Here is a 25,674-nt window from a genome sequence, read left to right on the forward strand (position 1 = left end):
GGCGGGGCCCGAGGCAGGGGCGGGGCCTCATCCAGGGGCGGGGGCTCGCGTCGCGTCGCCCCGCCCCTTCCCGGAAGCAGCCTCGGGGCGGGGCGGGGCGGGGCGGGGCGGGGCAGGCCGACGCTCCCGGGCGTGGACGCGGGCGCGGGGGCGTGTGCCCCGGTGCCCCGCGGCTGCCTGCGGGCCCCGAGCGCCCTCCCGGGCTGCCGGCGAGACCATGGCGCGGAGCCTCCAGAGCTGGCTGGGCGGCTGCCTCCTAGTGTCAGGTGAGGGGCCTGCGGGGAGGGGACACCGGGAGGTCTCCGGGGCGGCGGCTCGACGGCGTGCACCGGCGCCTCCCCAAGCCTGCGCGGGGACCCTGACCCGCCGTGGTGCGGCTTCTCGACCCGATGTACCCTCGGGGACCCGGAGGCCGACTACGACGCCTGGACCCCTTGAGCGGACCCCGTAGGCACACTGAAAGTGACTAGGTACCTGGGCAGGCCTCCCATTCAGCCCTCAGCATCCCAAGATCTGAATTCTGCTCCTCAACTCTCCAGCCCTGTGGCTTCTGAGTTCTAAGTCCAGTGAAACCCTTTGTCCTGCCCTAAATTGCCTGCCCAGGTTCAAACAAGATGGTCCCCTCCTTCCTTTCTGATGAACTTATCGCTGGCCTTCCAGGATACCTCTGGGGTGTTCCTCCTACTGTCAGGCTGTTTCTACCTAGGGTGCTCCACCTGTACCAGGTCGCCATAGCGCCAAGTTCATGTAGAAGCCCTCTTCTTTCCTTCCCCTACACTATCCCTTTGGGAAGTGGCAGCCGAACTCTGGCATTAAATACTAGCTACGTTCTCGTGACTCACATTTTTATCACTGTTGGCACTAGTTAGGTGATGAGCTCATGGTGGTTTATTATATTCTTCTCTCTCCTTTTGTGTACGTTTGACACTTTCTATTTAAAAATTTAAAAATGATTTCTATCTCTAGCCTAAATCTGTCCTCTGTGCTCCAGGCTCGTTCATCCGTCTGCCTCTGATTCCCACTTGCACATCCTTCAGCATCTCAAACCTAATGCAGATCCTAAAATGGGACTCTTGGTTTCCCTATTCCCAGCCCCAATCAGGGCATCAGGTGCTTAAGTCAGGAATGGATATTAACTTTTACTTCTTCACTCCAGGTGTATCAGGAATTCTACAGTTTTATACCTCTGGAAATATATCTAAAATCCATCTACCCACCCCCTCACATCTTCTCCCACCACCCAAATCCAGGTCACCCTCATCCATCCCCACTTCACTCTTGCTTTCCACCCTCCCCGCCAACCCTCTTCAAATAAAATCCAGACTCTTCAGCACAGTTAAAGCTTGTCTGTCCCTCACCCACATACCCATTCGAAGACTTGGAGCCATAGGGGAAACCCGAGTATTGGATATGGTTATTTCCTTGGACAACCTTTTTGAGGAAAAAAGTTGCCAACTTTTACCCTTTGTTTTTACAGCATTAGGAATGGTGCCACCTCCTGAAAACGTCAGAATGAATTCAGTTAATTTCAAGAACATTCTACAGTGGGAGTCACCTGCTTTTCCCAAGGGGAATCTGACTTTCACAGCTCAGTACCAAAGGTAAGTCGAGGGCACTCTTGGCAGGAAAGCACCAGAGGGTGGTGGCCCTGGGCTGGTCACTGGGCCAGACCACAGAGGAGAGTCTGACTCCTGTCACCTCCATAACCATGGTAGCCCACGGGAAGCCTTTCTCCTGGTCCTCTTTCTTTTTGGCCCTAAAATTCTTGTCAAAACTCTGTTTTCTGAAAACAGACAAGTAAAATCTTTTTTCCTTTTTCTTGTGATAGTTCGTGGTGTGATCATTGCAGGGCCACTGAAAAATAGACATTTCATCACGTAGACATGGGTGTCATCAGCCACAGCAGTAACCTACAACAATGCGAGCATACTGAGTTTGTCACAATTGATGTTTCTTAAGAGAAAAATGCCATAGATTACCATCTTCCAAGTACTTAAAGTAGTATTGCTGGAAGTCAGCAATTTACAAGTGGATGCTCTCCAAGAAAACTGAGGCATGCAAAGAAGCCCAGAAGCCTCTTGCTAGCTTACCACCCACCCCCTCCAGTAGGTTATAACCTGGGTGCCCCAGTGCAGGGTGGTGCAGACAGGGTGCATAGTGGGGGCTCAGTTACTCCAAGGCTCTGTCCCGAGATTGCACGTAAGACAGCCACTGGCTGTCAAAAGCTCTGTGAAGACAGCAGAGGCTTACAAAGGAAGGCTGAGTGTCACCCACAATGATGACCTCCGCTCTGACCTCCCAGTACCTTCCCTGCCTGTCGGTTTTCCCCTGTGCCAGCCGTCCTTTGGCAGCCTGCCACCATACACCACAGGCTGGACTGCAGGTGACGCCCCTTTGTGCCAGGTGCAAACAGCAACAGGTGGCCAAAGGCCAATGAGCCACACACCTGCTTCCAGTGTGACTCAGAAACATACAAAGGCAGACAACTCCTTCAGTGAGGAGAGAGGAAGTATGGGTCTCGGATGCCATTAATGCCACACTCCTCACGCGGCCTTCATTTTACAAACATATCCAAGGCCTGCTAAGTCAAAGTGAGACAGGCTGGCTCCTGAGATGTGGGACCCAGGGCTGCAGTGCTTGCACGAGGGCAAACATCTCCTAGAGCAACAAAATACAAAGAAACCATAAGGGACTAAAAATAATTGCATGCATGTGCAGTTGGGGCACATTATGAATAACAAGATACAAAAAGACCAAAAACCCAACTGCCACTTAAAGCAGGCAGCTGCGCGTGATCCCTGCACACAGCACCACCAAGAGGGTGGGGGGACCACCTAAGCCACCCCTCCAGCCTGATCCCTGGACCTGCCCCTGCCCTCACCCCATTTAAGGGACCAGCTCACCCCCACCTCAGGGAACAAGCGAGGGAACCTGTTACTTGTTTTAGCTCCTTTATGCTGTGAGTCTCAATAAAACCTTGCCTGAATTTCTTATCTAGCCTCTTACCAATTTCTATTAAGGGGACCTACCCTAAGAAATAGAAAGATAAATAAGAGAATCCTTGTTTACATTCTTTTAAACTTGTTAGTTCAGAATAATTCCAAGCCAACAAAACATTTCAAAAATTTCAAGTATAATACAAAGCACTTCCAAATAGCCTGTATCCAGATTCACCAATTTTTAAGGTTCCCCACATTTTCTCTCCCCGTCTCTCTCATACATAATGCCTTTAGCCTCTTAAAATTTCATTGTGTATTTCATAAAAGCAAGGATAACCTGTTACATCACTGCAGTACAGTTACCAAGATTTGGCAGCCTTATCAATGATACAATACTTTAATCTAAGTCTATATTCCAGTTTTTGTCGGTTTTCCCAAGGGCTTAAGAAGGGGCATTCTGAGACTTCTTTTTCTCCTGCAGTGTATTTTCTAGCACTGATTGGTTTTATAATCTCATCTCTGTTTTCTCCACTCTGTCTTGATAGCTCTAGGGATTTCATTATGGAAAATTAACTTCCCTGTCTCTCTCCCCGTAGTTTATTTTTTGTTGTTCTGTTCTTTGCTTCTTTGCCATTGGAGTAGAGGTGTTTGGTTTGGGGTGTAAGTCTGTTACATAAATGTTCCCAGTGACTCCCCAGTAACTGGTAACCAAGAGTGAATGCGTGGGTTCCCGGTCTTCTCGGTAGATGTGCAGACCGAGCATGGCATGTGCTGGGTGTGGAAGAAATTTGATCCTGAAAAATCCAATTACCCTTCTATGCCTCTGGAAAAGCTTTGTTTCGAATTTAACCTGAGCTGCCGCATAGCACAAACTCTGTTGTATGTGTGCATTGTGTAGGGATGGCCAGAGAAGATGATGTCATGGTGGTTTTTAATGTGTAAACATCTAAAATAATTAGATATAAATGTGGGGAATGGGTCATATTACCTGCTTAATGGGGAGAAAAATATTTTTATATGTAATTAAAAAATGACCCAGTGAAAGAGACATTATTGCAAAACAACTCTCGAAGTACTCCGTGTTCCAGCCAATTGCATTAGTTTAAATACATGGAAGGAAATGGCCACCAGTAGAAACCCCCTTAACGAAATGACCCCTGGATTTTCCCAATTGATGAGATGTTCGGCAGCCATGAAGAGTTGATTGATTAGAGAAATGTTTGTGGTATATTAAGTGAAAAAAGCAAGATAGTTAAATAGTCTGAGCCAAGTTATCTCTGCCTACTAAGAGTGCAGTGGAGTGTGGGGTGGAGCCCGAGACAGTGGACTCTGAAGTCAAGCAGACCTGGGTTCCGTGGGGCAGGTTTCTCTCCATACCTGCACCGCATCTACAAAATAGGAGTGATGTCAGTTCTGCCCTCCTGGGTTGTGAAAATGCAATGAGATAATATTGATAAAACAGCCCTGCCTGACACCTAAGTGCTTATCAAGTGTTGGCTGTTATTTTTATCACCACCACCTTTTTTGTCACCTCTGAGGGCAGTGAGATTGGTTTTGGCATCGAGACAGGAAGGTGTCAAGCAGACAAAATTCTCACTTTTTGCAAGGCAAGAACCTGGATTTCCTGAAGTTGGGCGGAGCTAATTATACCTCCTGCTGTGAAGTTAGGTTGCACACACCTGGTAGGTGTTTGCAAGCAGCCCTTTTCTTCCACTTCATGCTCTCCCTTTGGTGATTGGTGTCAGGGCTGGAGATCTGAGATCAACAGGTTGTTTTATAATTTTTCCAGTGTAATTGAACAAGAGTCACTTAAAGGACATTTTTGAAATCGTTATGATATACTTATTTTGGCTAACCTGTGTGTATCAACATTTCACAACAAACCAAGTCCCACAGTTTTCAGAAATATATAATCAAAGAAGGAAGCTTTTGGTCAAATATGTTGCATACACAACCCCTTTTTGGAAAGATGCGTGCCCATTAGGATAGGAACGTCTCTGAGAAGTTCTGTTGTAAAAACAGACACTTATTTCTATCTCACCCAGTTTTTGCCCTGAACTGGTTGAGCATTGGGATGGATTATTTTTGAAATGTCTTATGATACCTCAAGGATCATTACGATCCCATGAGGCACGGTTTGGAAAAAGCTCGTGTAAGTGATACATACTCTTCATAAAAATTGATGATTAAGAATTTGCCTTATTCTCTCATTACCCTCTGGTAATCTTTAGTAGCAGGAAGAATAAAGCACCAGTCAGCCTCAGAGACTCAGGTTAGAACTCTCATGATTTTTTTCTGATTTTCTAGTTATAGGAAATTCCAAGATGTATGCACGAGTACTGTCTTGATGGAATGTGACTTCTCAAGTCTTTCCAAGTATGGTGACCACACCTTGAGAGTCAGGGCTGAATTTGCAGATGAGCATTCAGACTGGATAAACATCACCTTCTGTCCTGTGGATGACAGTAAGCCACGATGGTTTTTGTTTTATTGTAATGTCATCTTGCCTTGGTTGTTTCCCCCTTTGGGTGTCCCATCAGCAAGAATTCTTTGAGTGCCCACAAAGTGAATGGCCTTGCACATCGAACTTAGGGGATATGATAAAGAGGGCTGTGGCCTTGAAGAAGTTTGTGGAGATAGGAAAGGATAGGCGTAAGTCAATAAGATAATTAAATAGAAATTTGAATTGGGGAGGGTATAGCTAAAGTGGTAGAATGCATGCTTAGCATGCAGGAGGTCCTGGGTTCAGTCCCAGGACCTCCTCTAGGAATAAATAAATAAACCTAATTACCCGCCCCCACCCCCTGCAAAAAAGAAATTTGATAACTTGAATGCCTTGAGAATAAAAACAAGTTGGGGCTTTGTGGGTATAGCTCAGTGGTAGAGCACGTACTTAACATGTATAAGGTCCTGGGTTCAATCCCTGGTACTCCACTAAAAAGAAAAAAAAAATGAGTTGGGTCCAGTGCTGTTGATGAGAAACATTGGAAGGATTAGTGTGGTGAATTTTCTACAAGGAAGGCATTTTGGAATCATGACTTAAAGAAATGTGACGCAATAGACAGAAGAGTGAAGACTGATTTCAGGCAGGTGTTGAGACAGAAAGAGCAGATCAGACAGCCAGCTTGCCCAGCATGAAGGCCAGAGGAATGGACACAGCTGACGGCAGATGGGTTGGGTCAGGCTGGCCAGTAGGCATCAAAAAGAATGTTCCAGGGTTAGATCTGGAGGGTCCTGGGGACCCACCAGAGACCATGAGATAAACATCATTAGAATATCAGGAACTGAAAACTAAAACACCATTTAGCAATTGAGAGAATAAAGAGGATGAGAATCTCATTAATAAGACTCAAGTACAGCCCTCCAAAGAGCAGACAGACGCATCAGGAGGATTGTCCGCGTAGGGAGGGGTCTTTGTCCTGACCACGCCCCTGCTCGGACCCTCAGGGCTCCCCCAATTTCCCTCTCCGTGGTAGGGAATGTGGCTAGAATATCCTCTGCCCATTCCTAATTTTGTCCCAGGCTTGGACCAAAAAAAAAACTATCTTATTTTTGGAGTCAGAAACTATCAAAGTGATGTTATCTTTTCTAAAGTTCTCTTGATAGATACTAAGAAAAAACGAACATTTGAAAATACAAACAGCTTAACAATTGAACTGACTTACCAGTTTCTGACTGGATCCAAATCCTGTTTGAGGGCCACTCTATGGAAGTTCTCTTTAGAAACTGATGCTGGATAGATAAGCAGTTTGCCCCAAGGTCACTCAGGTATCAGGTGGCAGCGCAAGGATTCAGGCCCAGGCTCCCCATCTGTGCTGTTAGCAACAACCGCCCCACGTCGGCTGTTTGCCTCCTGAAGTTTACATGATGGCAAAGTGCTTCAAGATGTCATGTGGAACCTGTTTATACTTGCTTCAGAAAAAATATCTAATAGGTGTTCTTACCTGGTTTTCAGCCATCAGCAGATTAGAAATGGGGTAGAATGCCAGAAGCAGACCCATTAGCAGCCCCCGAAGCGTCACAGCAGCCAGAGAAGAACACAGGCTATAACACAAACAGCAGTGGCCCAGAGCCACTTCCGATTCAGTCCACAGTTACTACTGCTACTGAGCACCTACCACGTTACAGTCATATTCGTAATGCTGAAGCTACAACAGTGAACAAGACAAAAACCCCTGCCCTGGTGGAACACACGTTCTAATGGAGAAGACAGATAATCAACAAACAGATACGCATTTTATGATAGTGACTGTGGCTCACTAGAAAATAAAGGAGGTACCTGGTAGGGAGAGAGATAAGAGCTGCTCTTTACATGGAGTGGTGAGGGACAGTCCTCTCTGAGGAGGTGGCAGTTGACCAGAGAGCCAAAGTGAAGGGACATCATGGGAATATCTAGTAAAAGAGCTTCTGGGAAAGGAGCAGCTTCAGACCTTGTAGGAAAATGTGTATGGTTAATTATATATGTTCAACACTAAAGATAATAGAAATGCCATCTGTCGCTTCCAACTCAGTAAAGGAAATAAAGAAAATTCAACCCAACAGAAAGAAAAGGAGAGGAACAAGCCCCCCAAAAAGCAGTCTTTACAGAGCACACAAAATAATGTAGTTGGAATAACTCCAAATCAGAAATTACACTAAACATAAATGGACTAAACCTGATTAATAAAGGCAACAGTTGAAAGATTAGTTTTTTTTTTTTAAGAAGCAAAATCCAACTATCCGTCTTAACCCCATCAGTCAGTGTCTCTGCAACAGTGTCTCAGAGGGCAGAGCGCTTCAGTAGACCAGTTGGTCTGCCCAGTTACAGAAGATAAACGTTGATGTTTTTTTAACATGTGAATTTTGATTGTCATTTTGTTGTGTTCTCATACTTAGCTATTATTGGACCTCCTGGAATGCAAGTAGAAGGGCTTGCTAATTCTTTACATCTGCGTTTCTTAGCCCCCAAAATTGAGAAGGAACCTGAAACATGGACCATGAGGAATATTTATAACTCATGGGCTTACCATGTGCAATACTGGAAAAATGGATCCGATGAAAAGGTAAGCTGGGTGAATCATATGTATGTCAGATGTAAACTCCCTGCCTCTTACTCAGTGTTGGTCTGAGGCCATGACAAGGAGGGAGGTTTCGCTGGATGGCAGCACCTTATGGTCCGGAGGATCTCAGGCCTCGTCCTTTGAGCTTTAGAAGCTTCCACTTGAGGGGTTACCCGACCTGTGTGTCAGGTCACGCTTTCCAGGCCACAAGGGAAATGCAAAGAGCAGACTTGCTGGCCGCTGGTGCAGGGAGGGCTGGGCTTCCTTTCCACAAAGGGAAGTTGCCAGAAAAGGCAGAGCTGACTCACCAGTTGGCTGGGAAAACTTGGAGTCAGCTGTGTCAGTGATCAGTGAATGACTACTGTTTCATGGTGTGAACCCCCAGGTCCCACATACCCCATGGAATAGTCAAGTCCGTGGTCAGGGCCACCCTAGCCCTGGATAAATGATGTCACCTTTTACCTGACTGACCCCATCTTTTCCCATTGCTTTCCTCCTCTTTAGGGGACAATTCCTTTAAAAAAAACATGGACCAGCAGGTGGGGGCTATAGCTCAGTGGTAGAGTGCGTGCTTGATGTGCACGAGGTCCTGAGTTCAATCTGCAGTGCCTCTGTTAAGGAAAAAATAAATATATAAAAAAAAATGAGACTAGAGGTGAAAAGACCCAGTTGGAACGTTGGCCCCTGCCACTGTGTGACTCTGATTCTTGACCTCAGCTTGTCACATCTGCAAAATGGGCTTGTAACCTACTTCATGAATAAAGTGGGGATAATAACCTACTTCATAGGGTTGTTATGAAATTTAATGACACAGTGAAAAAAATTAACTTGTCCCATCATCTGAACAATGTATGTGGTCAATATGTGAGGTTTCCTTCCCGTTATGTAGATATGTTAAGGCTATAATCATTCCTCTTTGGTCAAGTTTAATTCTTATACTTAGTGTTTCTGGGCTGAAGGCCATTTGTGGGCCTAAAATGACTTACATGTATGTTACATAAGTTAAGTTATATTCTGTCTTCTCTACATTAAATGTTGATCTTATCAGTAATTCTCAAGGATCTGGGAGGAAAGGGTCACCCATGTGTATTATCTGAGGAATGATATAATTAAATGTATAGCCCAAAGAAATCTCAAGTGAATTTTCCCCCCCAGAAATGCTCCATTGTGATCAATTCATAACATAAATAAATGTTGGATCACTATGTTGTACACCTGAAACTCTTAAGATATTGTATGTCAACTATATTTCAATTTTTTAATGCTTCATCGAATGATACAGGATATCTGCCTTCACAGATAAGATGACTTTCCTCATAGTCAAGACCCCAGGAAATGCAGGCCGAGGAAGCAATATAGAATGATGAGCTTTAAGGTCACTTATTGCGTGCAATTGTCCCTGCTAAACTCTGGGCTGCAAAGATAACTCCTACTATGATTAAGGTCCCCTTCCACAGTTACCATGCCTGAGTGCCACCTCCCACAGGTGCAAAATGCAAAACCCAGTCTATCTTTAGCTTCTTATCTAGAATCTGCCCACAGGATAGGCATCTGGTTGCACATTTGTCCCATCACTCAACCTGGCTGTGTGGAAAGCTCTGGCGTGACATGCAGAGCATTGGAAAGGCTGCGTGCTCCCCAGCGCCTCCCTCACAGGTGCCTGTGGTGTCACCTTTAGCAGTTCGTATGTGCTGTGGACTGAATGTGTTCTCTCAACCCACCCCACAGATTCATATGTTGAAACCTAATCTCCAATTTTGTGGTGTCAGGAGGTGGGGCCTTTGGGAGATGATTAGGTCATGAGGGTGTTGCCCTCATGAACGGGATTAGCGCCCTTACAGAAGAGACCCCAGAGAGCTCTCTCCCTCATCCCTTCCACATTGTGAGGACTCAGCAAGAAGATCCAGCTACAGACCAGGAAGCAGGTCCTCCTCAGAAACCAGATCTGCCCATTCCTTGATCTTGGACTTCCCGGCTCTGGAACCATGAGAAATAAATGTTAGTTGTTGATAAGCCACCCAGCCCACCAGTCTGTGTCATTCTGTTGCAGCAGCCATAAGGCATTGCGGTTCCCTTTTCGCATGCAGGTGTCTGTCCCTGAGCAGGTACCCTAGTAGGTCCCTGAGCTGAAAACATAAAAGGCTTTTGGAAATTCTGTTTCTTCCTGAAGGGAGAAAGTGAGAAGATGCAACCAGCAGTTGTCCAGAAGTGAAGGAAGGCTAGAAAAGCAAGCGGAGGGGACTTGAGCAGGTCCCCTCACATCTGTGCCACTCTCTTCCCTGTCTGCCTCTTGAGCATCAGCCTCTGAGGTTAGTCCTGCAAAAATTGCACTGTAAGGTGCTAGAGGTATTGGATTTCTAGAAATGACAGCTGGGGGAGGGGAGAGGTAGTTCTTACTTTTGTTTTTCACTATTAGAAGTTATACTGTACTCTGCATGTTTTCTGTGAGTATGATCCAGTTCTTGACCTCAGTGAGCTTAGCTTCTCATACAATAAAGGCCTAGAGATAAGAGGTCAGCAAGCCCAGCGGCCCACAGAAGAATAACCAATTACCAGAGTGAAAAAGAGTCTGCGCTCACTCACTGTGAAGTTCCTACTCACGTCACAGATTTTACGTAAGACCCTTCTGTCAGAAAATTATGACCATGCTGGAAATACAGGCCGTACGTACTCTTTTAATTTCCTTTATTTTGCCGGAAACTATCTTGGTTTCTCAAATTCAGAAATGTGTCATCAATTAATGATGCCCATTACGCTATTCCAATCAAGCTACGATGAGTCCAGGATATCCCCGCCGGAGGCAGGCTGTGGCGTGTGCCCTCGAGGAGAGGTGAGCCCTGGGGGAGGGCAGCCCAGCTGCATGAGTGGAGACGCGGTTCCGAGGAAAACATGATCTCAACTTAGAAAATCATGTTGAGTCTTGCTGTAGGTGTCTGCCTGCTAGCTGCTGAAACAAAGTGCACTGAACTGGGTGGCTGCAGCAACAGAATTGTACTGTCTCAAGGTTCTAGAGGCTGGGAGTCCGAGATCAAGGTGTCTGTGGGATTGGTTCCTCCTGAAAACCATGAGGAAGGATCTGGTCCAGGCTGCTGGTAACTACTGGCCATCTTTGGGTCCTTCGCTTACAGAGGCATCACCCCGACCCCTGCCTTCATCTTTATGTGGTATTCTGTGTGCATGTCTGTGTCCAAATCTCCTCTTCTTACAAGGACACCAGTCAGACTGGATTGGGCCCCCCACTGCTGACCTTGTTTACCTTGATTACATCTGCAAAGGCCCTCTATCCAACCAAGTCATCTTCTAAGGTACCAGGGGTTAGGGCTTCAACATATGAATATTAGGAGGATGAAATTCAACCCATACAGCTGCTTTATCTTTTTTTTTTTTTAAGGAAGTAGACATGGGGGAGGGTACAGCTCAGCGGTAGAGTGCAGGCTTAGCATGCACAAGGTCCTGGGTTCAATTCCCAGTACCTCCACTAAAAAATAAAATAAAAAATTAATTAAAAAATACATAGCGAGACCTAATTACATCCCCCTTCCCCCCCCCAAAAAAAACAAAACAAAGAAGGTAAGATGGTTTGTATGTCGTCTAAGCTAGAGAATTCAGGAAATGAGATGGTTTGTGAGGACCTGTCAGTCCTTGCCCCTCCCTTAGGATGGTATCAGGGTGCCCTGACATAAACTGGGAGGAGCACCTGCTTCCTGAAGTGAAGATTAGAACTGGTGAGTGTTAGGGGAGGAAAGAAAAGATGGTGCCCCTTTACTGCTGAGGCATGTTCTTATTTTTGTCTCCATTATAGTATACAATTACTTGTCAGTACGACTTTGAAGTCCTCCGAAATCTTGAGTCATGGACAACTTACTGTGTTCAAGTTCAAGGATTTCTTCCTGATCGGAACAAAACGGGGCAATGGAGTGAGCTGGTCTGTGAACAAACAACCAATGACGGTGAGTCTTAAGATGCACCATCCGCAGCTCCCCCACTCTGAGCATCCCCCAGAGCTTTATAGACTCCCAGCAAGTATCAGGGCTGGAGGGCTCCTGAGATATCACCAAAACCCCGTGACTGACCGCTTCATGCCGGGAGGGAGATCGCCACCCTCTGAGGCAACTCATTCACTCTTAGACCAGAGAGACCAAAGGCAAGTCCTTCTGCCCAGGGAGCTGAGGTCCCCCGCCATGCGGCCCCCTCCAATGTGCCGGTTCTGTCCCCTGGGGCTCCCTGAAGCAAGTCTCAGCCCTCCCAAGACCACCCAGCAAAGGTCGCGCCCTGGCACACACACCCAGGAGCCTTCCCTTCCCAGGCTGCACATCTCCAGTTTTTCCAGACACGATGTGTGGGAATTAGGAGGCCCTCTCACTCTCCTCAGCGAGCCGCTTTCAGGGTCCCTCGTGGATGCTGGCACCAGGACCTCCGCACAGTCCTTCACATATGACGTGTATTGTAGCGTCTGGCAGAGTGCCCCAACGCTTGGTGCTTCTTAAAAACACACACACACACACACACACACACACACACAAAAGGGGGAAAGGGAAGGAGGAAAAGAGGGAGGGGCAGGGTACCAGCTGGCCTGGACCCTGATTATTTGTATACAGACGCATTGCAATTGCATACGAGGTGATAAAAACTTGTAGCCTGGATGTCTGCACACAAATGACAGGCCTTTTTGCTATTTAAAGACATCCAGAGGCTCAGCCAGCTCAGACCACGAAAGGATGCACTGGTGCAGGTCTGCTCCTGGCCATTTGTGTTCACGGAGGCCCTCCTGGAAGCAAGGCGCTGAGCGAGGGGCCACAGAAATACAACGGAGAGTAAAGAATTCCCGCCGGCGAGAGTGCGCAGCTTTTCATCTTCTGTGTGGCTGCATCTGAGGCGGTCACGGGGTTGCCATCACACTGATTCATCATTTCAAGTCCCTGAATGTTGGTTTTTGTCACTGAACATATTTCTCACCCAGTTTTGCTCTGTCTCACCATCTGATTTGCTGGGAAGAGCCTCAGGATCCTCACCAGTTTGTTATTTAAACTGTTGGTGTGTCTAGGACACACCCTCCTTTAGACTACTCAACTGCTTGCTTACTGGTCCCCCACCCATCTGAGTATCGTGGACTGTTATGCGCTATTTTGTTTTATTATCCACAAAGTCACTGTGAAAGACTTTGGTAGAGTCTTATATCAGCTAAAATTGAGGACCCAGTGACCCAGCAGTATCCCAGGAGTGGCTGTAGGATATTTCACAAAGCAAGAGCCTGGTAGTCAGATGTGCTTGGAAATGATGGTACCCCACATTTCCCTCTCAGAAAAGTCATCCTATATATTAATAACATTTTTAGCATATTAGATCTTTCAACACCTTTTTTGAGGATGAGCATTCCAAGGAAGACAGCTTGGGATATGCCATTATTTAACAGTAAGTAATTCTATCTGGAAAAAGGAAAGGCAGCCACTATTAGCTAACTTCTTGGTGCCCTCATGCTACTATTTTTAGTTGCTGTCTGTATCTTTTTTAAGTGTTTGTCATTAGCTCCTTAACGATCTATTCTGGAATGTTCGTATTTTCTTTCTGGACATTGCATCAAGTTTACCAGCCTGTAGTTTCCTGAATCTTACTGTTGTTGAGGTTTTTTTCCCCATATATTTTGTAAATGCACAAATTACTTCCCCGAATCCAGGATTCTGTCACTTCTCCCAGGCACGTGCTCTTTTCAGTGTCATCCAAAACCCTTTTACAATCGTATTAGTAGATTTTCTCAGGATTGCAGAGCCACAGAGAAGATGGAAATTCTTGCTGTGTCTCTAGAGGGAATTCTCTGTCACTCTCCTTTCTTTTTCTGTCGCCCCCAAGTGCCCCACCTCTGTCAGCCCGTGTTCCTCCTGCAGTGACTGAGCCTCTCAACAGAGCCTTTAAATAACAAAAGCCTACCATTTTATTCCTCTCCTGAATCATGTGTCAGAATTCTGTACCTTGGGAACCTGCATCCTGCTTGAATCATTAGAGGCCCTCACCTTGGAATCATTCCTCTTTCCTCTAAACACCCGCCGGCTGCTTTCCCCAAGCCTTGAGTACAAGCCCGGTTGTCCTGTGACCTGTCCTTCCCCACCATGAACTCCAGAACATGTGACATCGGGCAAGTCCTGAACTGCCTGGTGCCTCAGCCACCTGATCTGCAAAATGGGGGAAATAAAATGATGCTACCGCACAGGAGGGGTGGTGCTGGGAGGACTCCAGACAGTACCCAGTGCAGAGTGAGCCCCAGCACGTATTAGCCATCACTATTATTAATAAGGACATTATTCATCTCATATCTTTATTCTTTAAGGTTTATGTCATGAAACATGGCATGGGGCACACAGTTTGACCAAAAAAAGAAATATTTCATGATTGTAAAGGATCACCCATTAACTGACAAAGTCCAAACATTCTAGAAAAGAAAAGGGAAAGTATAGCCCGTTAAAAACCTGCTTTCATCAAACATCATTTTGGGTTCGTTGAAACAGTTCTCTCATTTAAACCTCACAACAGGTCTTTAGTGAGAGCACTGGAAGGCCTCCCCTTTCTCAGACTGGAAGGTGAAGGTTCAGAGAGGTGAAGTAACTTGCCCAATGGCACTCAGCTAGTAAATGACAGGAGGGAAGTAATGTCTGTGCCCACTGCCTACAGATTAATTCCGTAGGTAAGTGAAGGTGCGGTTTCCCTGCGGGTGAAACAGAGAAAGGGGTCCGGCCAACAGCGTGGTCGGGTAGACTGAAACCAGCTGGAGAGCTTTCTGTAGAGGGTGTGATTACTCAATTCCCCCACAATTCATAGCCTGTGTAAAGCAGGGTCCTCTCCACCCCCTCTTCTCCCTCGGGGTGAGTCACAGAAACACCCTTTGTATTTCGTCACCATCAACCACGTGTGTTCGTGGAATGTTCTTGTCTAAGATGCTGCGATGTCTGGGCCTGGGACCCAAGGACACCCAGGCACTGCCACCCAGGGGTTCATCACAGTGTCACCAACCATGCCAGGGAGGGGCTCGGCAGTCCACATTTAATCAGTGTTGAGTGGGTGATTCTGATTCATGGCAAATTAAAGAACCGCTGAAATATTAAATGAAAAGACGGATGGATGAGAAGGATCCTGGAACTTCCTCCAGAGCTGGGACATCAGATCTCAGGTCGACCTCCTGTTTACAGCTGGGCGATAGCCTGGGGGCCACCCCCGCCGGCTCCCTCGCCACAATACCCTACGTCTACCAGGGAGACATATCTGAGTTGAACATGCAAGAAGTGCGGGTTAGAAGGCACCACCCACCTCGATTCTAGTAAATGAAACAAGAACTCAGAGGGACCCAGGATGAGTCCCTCTGAGCTCGGCAAGGGCACAGGCTAGAAAGGTTGTTCACACTGCCAGTGTGAACTGTGGAGTAAGAGGACGAAGAGGGAAGGGAAGCGGGCTCATCCAGCCTCTTACCCCTTATGACCACCATATCCATCCTCCAGTGTTTAAGGGGTGTCTGTTGCTGGGCACCTCACTCTGTGCTGGGAGGGGCCCGCAGGGGACTGCAGTCAGTGTCGCTCCGGGATTGTGTGCTGTTTCGGGGTTCTTTGATCAGCCCTATGTGAGTAAGAATTGACATTTTCCCATAGACCATCCCCTTAAAACGACTTGCTCTCACAGGGCTGGGCCCGTTCACCAAATGCTTTGGCTTTGGATCAGGAAGGTGGTGCTGGCTTCCAGGGGTTGGTCATAGAGAGGTCAAGGAGGGCGGCTGGCCACGGGGCTGAATGAGGGGAGCTGGACCACCTGGGACAACATCCTGTACACCATCAAAGATAAAGCCGGACATCAATTAAAGCAGTAAAAACTGATCTGAGTCGATCACAACTGTAGGAGGAGAAAGAGCTGGGAGTTTTGAAGGAAGAATAGGGAACCAGGAGGGGAAGAGAGCAGAGAGCCAGGGAAGTGAGAAATGACAGAAACTGGTGAGATGGCTGGTCAGTATGGATGCGGGCAGGCCGTCTGTGTCTAACGCTCACCGGTATTTGTCAGATGGGTTCCTCCTTCGTACTGAGACTCAGAGACAGGGGCCCACTTTTTCCCCACTTCAGAGGAATGGCTTTCAGGTCCTTGAGAAAGACACTCTTGGGTTGTAGGAGATCCGTGTAGGTCTCAAAGGGACAGAGGAAGGATTTACAGTCCTAAGCTTTTTATGAAAATGTACTAAGAAAGGAAGGTTCGCAGAACAAAGGTGAGATCTTTTGGCAGCCTTGGGTTTTTCCAGACAGGAGCTCAGGGGGGCGCTGGGTGGGCTCAGGGTTTGGCCTGAGAGTCTCTGAGTGCAGGCCATTGGATGGGGTGGTCCGTGTGATTCTCAGGACAGAACACTGCAGCACGTGTGTTTCAGTGGGGATCTGGGGACCCAGGGAGTCCTGTTTCTTGCTTCAAGCCAGAAGAGGTTTATCCAGACCAGGTTGCTGATGGCTGCCCTGTGAGTAAAGCAGGTCAGAGTGCTTGCTTGTGTATATAAGCAGTCATGCCGAAGCCCAGCTTGGAGGAAGATAGGGAGGGGACAGAGGCTTGCAAACCTCTGGATCCTCGAACAGCTGCTGTGTTTCCCCCGCACACCTTCCAAGATGTTGGGCCCCATTTCTGGGCTTGCCATTGGATTGTGATGGTGAAAATAGCGTTAAGGGCACTGTCATCCAATCTGTGCATGACAAGAACATGACCCAGCCCGTCATCCCCGCAGAAACCACTCCCTCGTGGCTCGTGGCCGGTGTCCTGGCCGCCTCGGTGTGTGCCGCCTTCCTGCTGCTCCTTGGCTGCCTCGCCTCGCTGCACTGCCTGTACAGGAAGGCCCGGTACGCCTTCTCCCCGAGGTATTCCCTTCCACAGCACCTGAAAGAGGTAGGTGGTACCGTGGAGCCAGATGTGGGTTCAGAAACGCTGGCTGGAAGGAGTTTTCCTTCTAAGTCAGGGACGCCTAACTCAGCACAGTGGGCTTTCCTGGAAAGGACACATGCTGGTCCCAGCCCTGGGGCCATTTCAGGGACATCTGTGCTCATGGAACTGTCCTGTGGGAGAGGACAAAGGTTTGTTCCGGAAGCCCTCCCTCCAGCCAGGACGCTTTCCTTCTCCATCCTTCCCTGTCCTTGGGATGTCAGGGAGCAAAGGTGATGATCCTGGGACAGGAAAAGACAAGGCAGAGCTCAGAGCAGAGAAGATAAGGGAGAGAAAACTAGGCTGAGTGCCAGCGGACAGCCAGGGGAGAGGCTGGGAGAAGGGGCAGGAGCAGCTTCAGTTTGGGGGTCTCTGGGAGCAACAAAAATGATGGGAGGTGGTTCGGAGACTAGAAAAGCAATTTTCTTTTTTCCGTCTTTTTAGGAAAGCTATTTTCAAAGGGTTTAGAAGGAAGAAGGGATGTACCTGGGTAGAGATGGTGGGACAGACGTGGCCTTAAGAAATGAAATTCTGGCTATATGCTCACATTTAGAAATGAAACAGTGCCAAGCCCAGCCCCAGGAGACCCAATCTTCGGTCTCATTCCCCAGGAAACAGACTCTGAGATGGAGGTTTGCATTCAGAAGGCTTAATGAGTAGCTTTGGGAGTAATACCTCTAAGGGAGCGAGGTCAGCAGGCTGGGAGGAGGGGAAAGTTGAGATGTGATGCTGTCACAACAGAGGTCTCTGCCATCCCACAGGGGCTCTGGAGCTGGGGTGGCTCTTTAGAGATGTCCTGAGCTGAGGCAAGAGGGCCTGTGGGTCCCATGTTAACCGTGGGCTGGGTGTGGGCTACCCGCAGGAGGGAGGCAAAACTAGGGCGCGGAAACTCGTGGGGAGACCCTCAGCAGGGAGGCAGCCCTGCTCCCGCAGCCAGGGGACTGTGTGCCTCCTTGCTGAAGGAGGTCCGGGTGGCTTACTGTGGCATCCACTCCAGCCCGCCCCGTAAACCACCGGGACCCACGGTACAGTTCCTCCAGGAGCTGAATTGATCTCTTCTCCTGGGGAAAGTTACAAGAGGAAGGTTAACGGAACAAGGTCCAGCCCCACCGCTGCAGCTGGTCCCGGGTAACATTCACAGGCTCGCTGCTCTGCTGTCCCTGCTGGAGACCCCTCTCCCCTGACTAGCCCTGCGGACCTCACAGGGCATCTCACACCCTCAGTGCTAAAAGCCTGAGCCTCTGCTCACGGGGCCGCATGGGTCTGGGCTGCTCTGCTCCTCCACTTGCCATCAGGACAGGGGACATCTCAGTGCCACGAGGTGCCCTGTCACTCAGCTGGGTGCCCCTCATCACATGGCAGCAGCCTTTTCTCCTCCCAATGACCCATGTGCTGACTCCTTTCCTTGCCGGCTAGTTTCTTGGCACAAGGAGCCTGACATGAGAAGGTGGCCGCTATAACTGAAAGTTTAGTGGGACCCCTACTGTGTTCCCTGGTGGAAACGTCCCCTCTGAGAACCCTCTAGCTCAGAGTCAGCAAACTTTTCCTTGAAGGGCCACAAAGTAACTGATTTAGGCTTTGAGGCCAAGATTGAGATCTTATGTGGATACCTATAGAACCACTTACATGTAATCATTTACAACTTTAAAACCATCCTTTGAAACCAGTCCATGCTCATGGATTTGGCCCATGGGCCGTAGTCTGCTGAGCTCAGCTCTGAGCACATAGAACCTAAAATTGCGTGGACAGGGAGCACTGGCTCCCAGGAGCATCACTGGGAGTGAGGGTGGGCAGGGCCATTCCCATTTCCACCTGTTGGTCCCTAAACCTCTTCGGGACACAGTATCACATGCTGTTGTTGAGTCTCGGTGCATGCCTGGTGCCAGGGGACAACGTGCTCCAACCTTCAGCAGGCTGGCCACTGTCCTTCCAGGCGGGCAGCCGCTGCGGGGGAGGTGCAGCACGTGGATACCAAGCCACTCCTGGCCTCCTCTGCCATCACTGGGTCCCGGGGCCTGACATGGTGTATAACGCAGAGCGTGCGTTAGTCAGCTCAGGCCGCCATAACAAAGCACCACACACTGGGAGGCTTAAGCAACAGACACACATCGTCCCAAGGCCCTGAAGACTGGAAGCTCAAGACGCAGGTGTTGGCAGGGTCTGTTCCTTCCAAGGTCCATAAGGGCGAAGCTGCTCCGGCCGCTCCCCTCACTTCTGGAGGCTGCTGGTCATCTTTGGTGCCTTAGTTTGTAGAAACCTCACCCCATCTCTGCCTTCATCTTCACGTGGTGTTCTCCTGTGTCCAGATTTCCTCTTTAAGTCACTAGTCATATCAGGCCAGGGTCCACCCTAAGGGGCTCCTTTAACTTGGTTTCCTCTGTAAGGACCGTATCTCCAAACAGGGTCGCATTCCGAGGCCCGGACTCTGGAAGGGGCACCAGTGCACCCCGACTGGAGCTGACACCTGTTTGGGGAATGATCAGCCATACGTGTCCTGCAGGGCCTTGCCGGCACTGCTGAGGCCTGACAGAACGTTTGCTCCAGGGATAGAGGACCCCGCTGTGGGTCTCGGAGTCATTATGTGGTCCGGAGACCTCCCCACGTGGAGCTGCTCCCAGAGTCCAGCCACACGCCTCTTCCCGGACTCCCTCGCCTTCCGGTCTCCCTTCCTCTGGCCCGTGACCGCCAGCCTCGCCATCAGGGCCCTGCCTGGGATTCCACAGACACCTGGCCTTGGGCCGCTTCTCTTTCCATACAGAGAGGATAGATGACCAGACGCACAGCCCGAAGCTCTGCCAGTTGGAGGCACTGTCCTCACCACAGCTGTCCGGGGCAGGCCAGGTTTGGTTTGCACCCACGTGCCACACTGACCTCCCTGTGAGCCATGTTTGGCCTCTCCCTCCTGCGAGTCGTAAGGACTCATCCCCCACCAAGGTCAAGGTGTGAGCAGAGGCAGCAGGGGCGGATGAGGGGGGTCGGCTGGGCTGCCTGCACATGCACCCTCTGACCCCACCTTAGGACCGGGTGGGTCTGACAAGCCTCATGATGGTCACTTTTAGGTGGCATGGTCACCTGGCGTCCTGTGGCCGGAGGTTCTGTCTCTCCCAGGTTCCCATAGCCCAAGCTCCAGGAGCTGTTTGCCAACAGGGTGCAATCCTCCGCTGCAGACGGCAGCCTGGCCGCAGGACTGTAGTGACCCGCACCGTGGTTCTCCTCTTGGGATTTGCCATCAGCTCTCCACAGTGTCTTTTCCCACCACAGGCCCTTCAGGGATCTCCCAGGTCTCACGGCCATTTCACGTCTGTTGGGTTAACACATTGTCATCTGGAGATGAGGCCAGGCCTTTGTACCCCGGTGTTAACCAGCATGGGATGTGGCCAGGGCAGCTTGCTCCAAAGCCCAGACTATCTGTGGGGCCCTTTCCTGCTCCGGGCCCCCTCGGGGCCAGGAGCCTTTTGTGTCACTCAGTCAGTAAACACACCGGAGTTGTGTTCCAGGTGTGGAACATGCTGCCCCCAGAGCCCTAAGGGGCCCACCTAGTATGGTGCTTCCTTCTTAGCCATGGGCGGTAAGACGTGATAATCAGTCCCTTCCTTTGCAGAGAGTGTCCCGGCATGGCCTATTCCATGGGACCTCTAAAGTGGATGTGGGAGGTCCCTGAATCTTCACTGGACAAGGGTCCCACCTTCTGAAGTACATATGTCTTACCCAGGCCTTGCCACTTCTTGCTTTCCTGGTCCTAGTCCCATATTGTCATGATAGCTGATGTCAGGCCTTGTCCCCACACCAGCCAGTCAGTTGCTCCAGGCCAACTTTGGGGAGGACAAGTGCCCTTGGCTGAGACAGCTGCCTTCCTGGACAGGGACTCCACTAGGAGCCACTTCAGCTCCAGTGTGGGCAGCACAGCCTCCGGTGTGGATAGAAAGTGGGCCCCGTGACCACAGGCAAGAGTTTCAGAGCAGCCAGAACCTTCTAACAAGAGTGCCAGTGAGACTGCAGCACCAGAAAGAGCCAAGAATCTTCCAGAGGTGGGCTTCTGAAAAGCAACATTTGCAGCAGGAAGAATAAAGAGGGGCGGGCCCTTTGCTCTGGGTAGAAGGTGTTTTGTAAATGGAGAACAAAGAGGAAGCAAAACTGTTCACCTGCTATTTTTGCTTCTGGCTTCACCATCAAAGGGACATGTCATCACACAGGAAAGGACAGATGGGGTGACAGCATGCTGCCAGGCAAATCAAAGCCAGAGACCAGCGTAGTTAAGGGGCACTCTGGAAGCAGCTCATGCCTCCAACGCAGGAAGAATTTGCAGCCGTGACTGTGGACCAGCCCCTGTAATATCTGAGAAATACAGGTGGGGGCGCTGGAGAGGGGCCAGGGGAGTGAGGGAGAAGGAGGCGCCAGGAAACCCGGAGCAGATGGGGTTCCTCACATCATGAAATTCTCCAGTTTGACTCATCATGTAGAGAATCCATTAACCATGGTCTAGAGAATGTACAGATGACATAAAGAGGGAGCAGACAGGTGACTTAAAGAATAACCAACTCAGGGGAGAGGTTAAAAATGCAATCCTTTAAGGAATGTTTCTCCATCTCATCTTGAAGATTAAAAGCATTAGTGGACCTACAAGGATGAAAAATGGAGAATGTGAAATCAGTGGATATTCCAGGAAACATATATGGGCATTTTCATTGTTGAAGTGTTGGAGTGACAAGGATGATTAGACTGGTTCCTGTCTGTAACTAGCCCGCCTGCTGAAGGGACACACTGTGAAAAATCAGCATCCGTAAAACGTGCTAGACGGAAACACAGCACATAAGTTTTAAATTTGCTAGTAGCCAGGTTTTTTAAAAAGTAAAAAGAAACAGATGAAATTAATATTAATAATACATTTCATGCAGCCCAGTGTATCCAAAATATCATTTCAACATGTGATCAAGTGTTGAAATATTTACAGCCTTTTTACATAAAAGTCTTTAAAATCTGGTATGTATTTTACATATAGAGTCAGACTAGCCACATTTCAAGTAGTAGCCACGTGTGTGGCTGGTGGCTGCTATACTGGACAGTGTGGGGCCCACTGGACACTGGGTGGCACCAAAGAGGGTCCCCAACTCAGGGTGAGGATGCACAGGAGATTGTTTTTCCAAGACACATCTATGCCGTGCCTGCAACATCCTTGCTTCCTAGAGGAAAGGATGCCCAGGCTGTGTCAGCCCCACAGCTTCTTAATCGTCCTGAAAAATCACCCTCCTGGCTTATAAGAGGAACTGTCAGAGGCAGACCTGTGGTCACTTAGCAGATGAGGTGCAGATTTATTGTCGCAATATTAAAATTGTGGTAAGACACACATAACGTAAACTTTACCATCGTAACCACTTCTGTGTCCAGTTTAGTGGTGTTCTAGTACATTCACATTGTTGTGCAGCCATCACCACCATCCATGCACAGAACTCCTTTTGTCTTGCAAGACAGAAACTCTGTATCCATTAAACAAAACTCCCCATCTCCCTCTCACCGCAGTCCTTGGCAACCACCATTCTACTTTCTGGCTGTGAGTTTGCCTGCTCTAGGTACCTCATGCAGGTGGAATCATACAGTATTTGTCCTTTTGTATCTGGCTTAGCTCACTTAGCATAAGCTTCGTCTGTGTTGTAGAGCGTATCAGAACTTGACTACATTTCAGGGCTGGATAATATTCCATTGCACATATAGACCACCTTCTGTTCATCCAGTCATCGTGGATGGACACTTGGGCTGCTTCCATCTTTGGCTATTGTGAATAATGCTACTCTGAACACGGGTGTGCAAATGTCTCTCTAAGACCCTGCTTTCAGTTCTTTTGGGTATATACCCAGAAGTGGAACCATCGGATCATATGATAATTCTATTTTTAATTTTTTGAGGAACTGTCTTATTGCTGTTGTCACATTTTTTTAAACAGTGTCTTCCAGCCAGGAGTTCTATATAAAATCATGAGCCCAGAAAAAAAGAATGGGAAACTTTGATAATTAACTCTTTTTTTTTCCTCCTGCAGTTTTTGGGCCATCCTCATCACAGCACACTTCTCTCATTCTCCTTCCTACTGTCTGATGAGAATGAAGTTTTTGACAAACTGAGTGTCATCACAGAAGTATCTGAAAGCCACAGGCAGAATCCTGGCACCAGCTGCAGCCTCAGGACCCAGTCTGGGCAGGGACTCTTTGAACTAGTCTCCGAGGAGGGACCACACTCAGCTGGGCACGGTGACCCCCTGCTTCTCACATCTGCCTCTGAAGGCGATCAGAGCAACACACAAACGAGGACCGAGACCACCTGAGTAAACCCCAAATCGAGAACTCTCAGACAGTGGGACAAGCATAAACAACCAAAGAGCTGAATTTTAAAGGCTCACTTGGCAAAAAGACTCCGTATTGGGAACTTGCTACTTTATAAAGGCCTTAATGATTAAAAAAAGGAAGTAGTTGGCTGCCGGAGGTATGGTTTTCAACCTCTTGTGTTCACTGATATACCAAAAAAAAAAAAAAAAAAAAAAGGTTTTAAATGGTGGCAAGCAGAAATATTTAAAATGAGGAATAAAAACTGAGATACTGTAAAATCTGAGCAGAGTGCCAATAGACTGGTCCAAAAAAATGGCCTGGACTCAGAAGTAATTGTCAGCAAACACTGTACAGAGTGCAGACTTTGTGGATTCTCAGAGACTTACTTTCCTACATGGACGAGTTTTATATAGCACTATTAAAGTTTATTTAATCTGTGTGTATTAATGATACTGCATCTGTGTGACTGTCAGATTGAACAAGGTTCTCATGCGTCATGTTTAATGTCCATTCATTCAGAGGATGTTCTTCAGTCCCTGCCTGCGGTCAACCAGGGACTGTGCCTGGCGCAGGGGCCCCACAGCATCTGGGAAGCTTCAGAGAATAGGAGGCCCCAGGCTTTGAATTCCGCCTTGGACACTTACTCACCCATGACCGCTTGGTTTCCTCATCTGTATGTGGGGATGAAAAGACCCAAGGAGTAGTGTCACTCCGTGAAAAATGCCCACCCCCGCGCCAGCACAGAGTAGTCAGTGAACAGTAGCTAGTCCTGCCAGCAACATAATCTCATGGGTATGACTAACTTCACAAACCTAGGTTAGCAACAGATGTCCCTTCTTCTGGGCCAGATTGCCCAATAAAGCAGATTCATCAGAGTTCCCTAAAAGAGAGAAAAAGTACTTTTTGAAATAATTTGACATTTTTAAAATGAAACATCATGGGGGAAATAGACAGAAGTTTCTTGACCTGTTCAGTATTTTTACATTGCTTTCAATAACGAGGCGAGGGAGCAAGCATTGTATTTTGGGCTCTCGGTGTCCCCTGACGCTGGTCTGGGGCTAGTCTTACAACAAGGGAGAAAGCAATCCTCTTCCCCAGTAAATTCTTCTTCCCTGAAGGAAGAGGACCAGGACTGTGAACTTCTAGGCTTGGGAGAAGGAAAGGAGACACCTCATTATTCATCTGATCCCTGCCTAAATCCCCCTCATGTGTCTGTGGAATCTCCTTTGTGCAAGTGTGAACCCGTCTCTGTTTTTAGGGGCTCAAAATGCCACACTCTCCAGGTGGTCAAATAAAACTTCAGGGTTAACAGTTACAAATCGCGAAGCCCGAAAGGAAAGCATCACGAGCGAGAGCCAGCAGAAGCCCCAGGCAGCTGAGCCACACCCGCCCTGACTTCAGATGCTGATACGAACAGTCAGAGAACACACAGCATGCTGCGCAGTCAAATAAATGTGAGAAGGCACTGATAACATCAGGACAGCACAAGAGGCTGAATGATTCACAGGAACCCCAAATCTCAGTGGCTCTGAAAACAAAGACTTCTTCTTCACTCATTGTATGTGTGGCTGGCGGTCAACAATGGGTCTCTTGTAATCTCAGTGATGCCTTAATTCTAGGATCTAAGCTGAAGGACATGCCGAGTGGGGAAACAGCTGCCTGCCTGCCCCTGCTTAGAGCTCCTGCCTGGACCTGGAGCCTGTCCCTGCTTCCCACTTCCTTCAGCCAGAGATATGGCCAAGCCAATGTCAGGAGAGGAGGGAGGTGGACTCCTCCCCAGGGAGGAGCTGCGAGTCACATAGGACCAGTCGGATGTATGATTCTCCCACAAGGAGAGAGAATAATGGGGAGCAATCATTACAATCTGGAGAGTAAGAAACGATCAAACAGATTTGGTGGCAGGGGGTGGGGGGAGAGGTGTAGGAGGCGGTAAATAGACATCTGGGAGATGAAAAATATAATACAGTTGACAGTACAGATTTGAGCTGTGCAGGGCCACTTATATGCAGATTTTTTTTCGATAAATACATACTACAGCCCTACACAATCCACAGACGGAACTATGGCTACAAAGGCCGACTGTAAAGTGACAACATGGATTTTCAACAGTGCAGGGGGTCAGTGCCCCTAACCCCCCACTGTAATTGACATTTAAAAGTCAGAGGATGGACTTAACAGCAGATTAGGAAAAACTGAAGAGAAAATAAATAAACTGGGCAGGAGGAGGAACATAATTAGTCAAGAAAAGAAGTAGAGCCAATAGGATGTGTGCATAGAGAGAGAGAGACATTTATATTAGGGAATTATGGGAGGCTGACTAGTCTAAAATATGTAGGGCAGACTGACAGCCAAGAGATCCAGGGAGGGGTCCATGTTTCAGTTGAGTCCAAAGGCAGTCTGGAGGCAGAATTATCTCCTTCCCCTGGGGACCTCAGTCTTTTTTCTCTTAAAGCCTTC

The 25,674-nt window shown here is 48.4% G+C and overlaps 1 protein-coding gene across 4 annotated transcripts; it reads left to right on the forward strand.

The window, feature by feature from the left end:
- Positions 1-82: 82 nt before the first annotated feature.
- IL10RB (interleukin 10 receptor subunit beta) lies at positions 83-23,664 on the forward strand. Of its 4 annotated transcripts, none has more exons than XM_072968733.1 (7): positions 83-266; positions 1,478-1,601; positions 5,247-5,404; positions 7,815-7,981; positions 11,781-11,928; positions 16,713-16,870; positions 22,935-23,664. In XM_072968733.1, exons 1-7 carry the CDS (start codon positions 218-220, stop codon positions 23,214-23,216), a joined length of 1,086 nt encoding a protein of 361 aa, XP_072824834.1. In that variant the 5' UTR covers positions 83-217; the 3' UTR covers positions 23,217-23,664. The 4 variants fall into 4 exon arrangements, with proteins under 4 accessions (XP_072824834.1, XP_031546213.2, XP_072824840.1 ...); XM_031690353.2 differs by having other exon boundaries at positions 105-266; positions 7,881-7,981; XM_072968739.1 differs by lacking the exons at positions 16,713-16,870; positions 22,935-23,664 and adding an exon at positions 12,661-13,923 and having other exon boundaries at positions 105-266.
- The last annotated feature ends 2,010 nt before the right edge of the window (positions 23,665-25,674 follow it).

The sequence above is a fragment of the Vicugna pacos genome, chromosome 1, assembly GCF_048564905.1.
Source record: "Vicugna pacos chromosome 1, VicPac4, whole genome shotgun sequence".
Lineage (NCBI taxonomy): Eukaryota > Metazoa > Chordata > Mammalia > Artiodactyla > Camelidae > Vicugna > Vicugna pacos.